This window comes from Dendrobium catenatum, unplaced genomic scaffold (assembly GCF_001605985.2).
Source record: "Dendrobium catenatum unplaced genomic scaffold, ASM160598v2 fragScaff_scaffold_156, whole genome shotgun sequence".
Taxonomy (NCBI): Eukaryota; Viridiplantae; Streptophyta; class Magnoliopsida; order Asparagales; family Orchidaceae; genus Dendrobium; species Dendrobium catenatum.
Window position 1 is genome coordinate 1,955,776 of NW_021318618.1, and position 3,919 is coordinate 1,959,694.

The 3,919-nt window shown below is 32.1% G+C and overlaps 1 protein-coding gene and 1 long non-coding RNA gene across 3 annotated transcripts in view; both read left to right on the plus strand.

Annotated features, from left to right (window-relative positions):
- Window positions 1-2,811, plus strand: part of LOC110094065 (calcineurin B-like protein 7) — a 30,448-nt gene extending 27,637 nt beyond the window's left edge. The window contains exons 9-10 of the mRNA XM_028691756.1: window positions 1,834-1,870; window positions 2,628-2,811. Coding sequence (XP_028547589.1) covers window positions 1,834-1,870; window positions 2,628-2,774 — 184 coding nt within the window. The 3' untranslated portion in view covers window positions 2,775-2,811. The remainder of the gene's footprint in view (window positions 1-1,833; window positions 1,871-2,627) is intronic.
- A 35-nt stretch (window positions 2,812-2,846) lies between these two features.
- LOC114578521 lies at window positions 2,847-3,494 on the plus strand. 2 transcript variants are annotated; one of them, XR_003699527.1, is made up of 3 exons: window positions 2,847-2,896; window positions 3,013-3,103; window positions 3,194-3,494. It is a non-coding gene; the product is annotated as an uncharacterized LOC114578521 (long non-coding RNA). The 2 variants fall into 2 exon arrangements; XR_003699530.1 differs by having other exon boundaries at window positions 2,895-2,924.
- The last annotated feature ends 425 nt before the right edge of the window (window positions 3,495-3,919 follow it).

Below are 3,919 nucleotides of genomic sequence, written 5' to 3' on the forward strand. Positions count from 1 at the left end.
TGAACACTAATGCGTTCAGCTCGTTTATGTTCGCGAACAACATCAGTTGATGTTCATGAACAAGCTCGATTCGGGTTCGATTAAAACCGCTCAATAAAAACTTAAATAATACGTTATTATAAAAATGATAAATATACATAATATAAAAATTTTAATTATAACATAATAATATAATTATTTTATATTAATAACAAGAAACATTTCATATTTGTCCATGTTTGTTAGATTGTTTGTTTAGGATGTTCATGAACAAATTTATGGTTTGCTTGTTCAATAGATTGTTTGCGAAATATGTTCACGAACATAGCTTGTTTAAAGCTCGATAAGCACTAAACAAACGAACATGAACCAAACATGAACCAAACATGAACACCCTTAAATTAAACGAACCAAACATGAACACAAATAATAAAGCTCTAATCAAACACGAACCAAACATGAACAAGCTAATGTTAAACAAACACAAACATGAACACTCACATACTCGGCTCGGCTCGGTTCGTTTGCAGCCCTAGCTTTCGCCCTCACCTAGGGCTCTTGTTCTCCTCTCTAGTGTACCACAAGAAGAAGATAACAAAACAAGTTTTCATTCCAAAATGTTCATTAACCAAATACAACAAATGAGATCACTATATATAGGTCTCCACTCATGAAAAAGAAAAGTACGAAATTGCCATATGGGCTACAATAACAAACAACTCCCCACAGGGGTAAAAACGGAAAACATTAAATAACTAAATAATACATCATGACATCTGAAATCAAAAGTAGAGGCGCTGAATCATGGCCGTCGATCTGCGATTCCGTCATCGATAAACATGTCGGTAGCGTTTGTCAATGTCCTCATCAAAAGGAATTCAAGGCTCAAGGAGAATTTAAATTTTGAATTCAGATTTCCAAAAATTAAGCTAGGCTAATTTAAGAAAGAGAATTAATGAGGATTCTTCATTTAAATTTCATATTTATTGATGGGGAAGAGAGTTTGTGCATGGTCAAGGCTAGGAGGAGAAAGGGGGTGGTCGGTTGGAGCTTTGGGTGGAGATGACGGTGGAGGCAAGCTTAATGGGGGTGGAGGCGGAGATAAATCGTGAGCCCTCCTGTAGCTGACGGGTCTTGTTTTTCCCTCACAAGAACTCTCAATGCTCTCAAACACACCTAGATACAAAGTGCATAAATTTTCATTCATAATAATCATTATCCTCCCAAGGAGGAGGTGAGGCCTATAAATAAACAAAATACAATAAAACATCAAATGACAAAAGTGCCCCTTGGAGTCACATAAACCTACTTCCTCACTCAAGTGAGGCTAAAAATGAAAAATTACACATAATAAATCAAATACAAATATATGTTCATAAATAGAGTAATCTAATTGTAGTCGTAGATCTTCGGCCCTTCCTTTGATAAGCTTTCCATGGCCGGATGTCCTCATCAATATCATAATTAAGAATATTTTTAATTAAGCAAGATGTCCATCAATTATGCAATCAAATTATAAATATTTAGTCATTCTTTATTTGTTCATGAAATTATGTAATAATATGTATTAATGCTTATAAATATAGAGTGAGTTGTATGATGATCATGTTAGGTTGAAATCATATGAGACGTTGCTTGCATGCAATGAAAGTTGAATCTTGGCTTATTAGAGTTCTTTGGTGAATTCCCTATAAATATTATTTTTATCTTTCTTTATATTATTATTATCATTTGAATGTTAATATTATTTTTATCTTTCTAATAATGTAATATTTATGTTATCTTAGGCAGCTAACCTTTCATCTATATCATTTGGTACAATAGCTAAAAGCTGAGATATTTATTGCATGATAGGAAAAGCTTGGTGATTTTCTCTTGTTGGGATTCTTTGGTAAGTTCCCTCAAAGTTATCTTTATATTCTTTTATTATTCTCTTGAATAATACCATCATCTTCATTATCATGTCATCCTTATATTATCATGAGTAAGCTCTCCTTCCATCTACATCAAAGTGTTTTGCCTTGAAGATATTGGAGCTAATTTAGAAAAGTTAGAAAACTGGAATATCTTTTATGGCATCCTTTGGGTTATAAAGTTATGTTATTTGCGTTTTCTTACTATCTTTGAGCAATCAAATTTACATGCTTGAAGATATTGTTTCTAATCACTACTTACCCTGCCATCTTATCATTTATGCCATATCTTATAGCTTTGATCATCTCATTTTTAATTAATTCTTCTAATGAAATTTTTAAATTCAGATAATGTGCAGTTTTTGAGTTGAGAAACTTTTTCAAAATACCTAGCATATAGGTCAAGTTTATGATAAACCGGCAGCAATGCTTAATGTCATAACATCTCCATTTATTGTGTCTTGTTAAATTTATGTAATACTTCCCGTTGTTATGAAATAGTGGTCACTAGAGATACTAAAGTTGCATGATAAAATTAAACAAATCACTTTTTAATTTTACTTTATTCAATTAAAAATGATTTTATTCTATTCTTTGGTTCGTTATGGAACTTCTTGAACATCTGCTTATTATTTTATCATTGAGATTGATACCCGCATTGCATTTTACTACCTCCACAGTTAAAAGAGGTGGTGCTTGCTCTTTTAAACGAGTCTGATTTGTTTCTAATTACAGATGTTGTTGATCATGTTGGTGAGACCTGCGATGCTTTATGATGCCGAATGTTGGCCATTAAAAGAGAAGCATAATACTAAATTTAGTGTTGTAGAGATGAGGATGCTCGGATGGATGAGTGGGTTTAACCTTAGAGACAGGATATGAGATGAGCATATACGTGAAAGGTTGGAGTAGCTCCAGTGGAAGATAAGATTAGAGTGAGTTGCCTTAGATGATTTGGTCATATAAAACGGCGGCCTTCCGATGACCTAGTTAGGAAAATAGAGGTATTAGATTTGACTTTTGTTAAGAAAAGTAAGGTAGAGGCAGACCTAAAAAGACTTGGTTATAAAATATTAGAAATGATTTTATTAGATTTAAATGAGAATTTAACTTTTAACAGGATACAATGGAGAAAAAAAAATTCATGTAGCTGACCTCAGGTTGTGGGTCAAAGACTTGATGTTGTTGTCGTTGTGTTGTTGATCATATTGGTAAGAATCTTTGTTTTTTTTTTCATTTGGTTTTTTGTTTACCATGATTTGATGATTTAACAATCATTACATCTATTTTTCTTTTGGCAGATAGTTAGCAAGCATATTTTAACTGTGATGGAAAGATGCTGCTGCTGAATGGATAGAATTTGTAAAGAAAAATGACTCTTCGATATTTAATGTAAGCCTCCTTCACGTGGTCCAGAAGTTTTTAGTTCACTTTAATTTTTTTTTTCTTCTGAATATCAAAATTGTTTATGGGTATAAATAATAAATTAGATTGCATTAGTTCTACATGGTAAAATTTTGAGTGCTTTGTTTGTACACACACATGATAGGATAATATAATGGCAAGTATTACTACCAGTATTATCTAATTGATGCAAATGCAGAATTTTGTGTTTAAGCTTATACACACACTGCTCAATTTTTTTAAAAGAAGTTTAATTTGTCTACAGTGTGAATCCTATTTAAAACACAAGTGGACGTCATCATATCAAGTAATAAAATGATAAATAAAGTGTCGATCCCACGAGGAACAAACTAGAACTAACTTACGTTCAATTAACTAATGTTTACTGGATTGCTAGGTTTATCTAGTGAACTAATGAAAAAGGTGTTGACAATTTAAAAATAACAAGCTATAAAATGCAAGAATAAAAGTTTTCTAATTTTTATACAATTCCGAACCTATGAATCCTTAAAAGGAATATGGTTGCATTAGAGAGGGTTAATTCTTATGATTGTTGTGGATCAGAGCAATTGTATTCTTTGGCTGTGTCGAACTCGTCGAAACATAAGCTAGGATCTTTACTA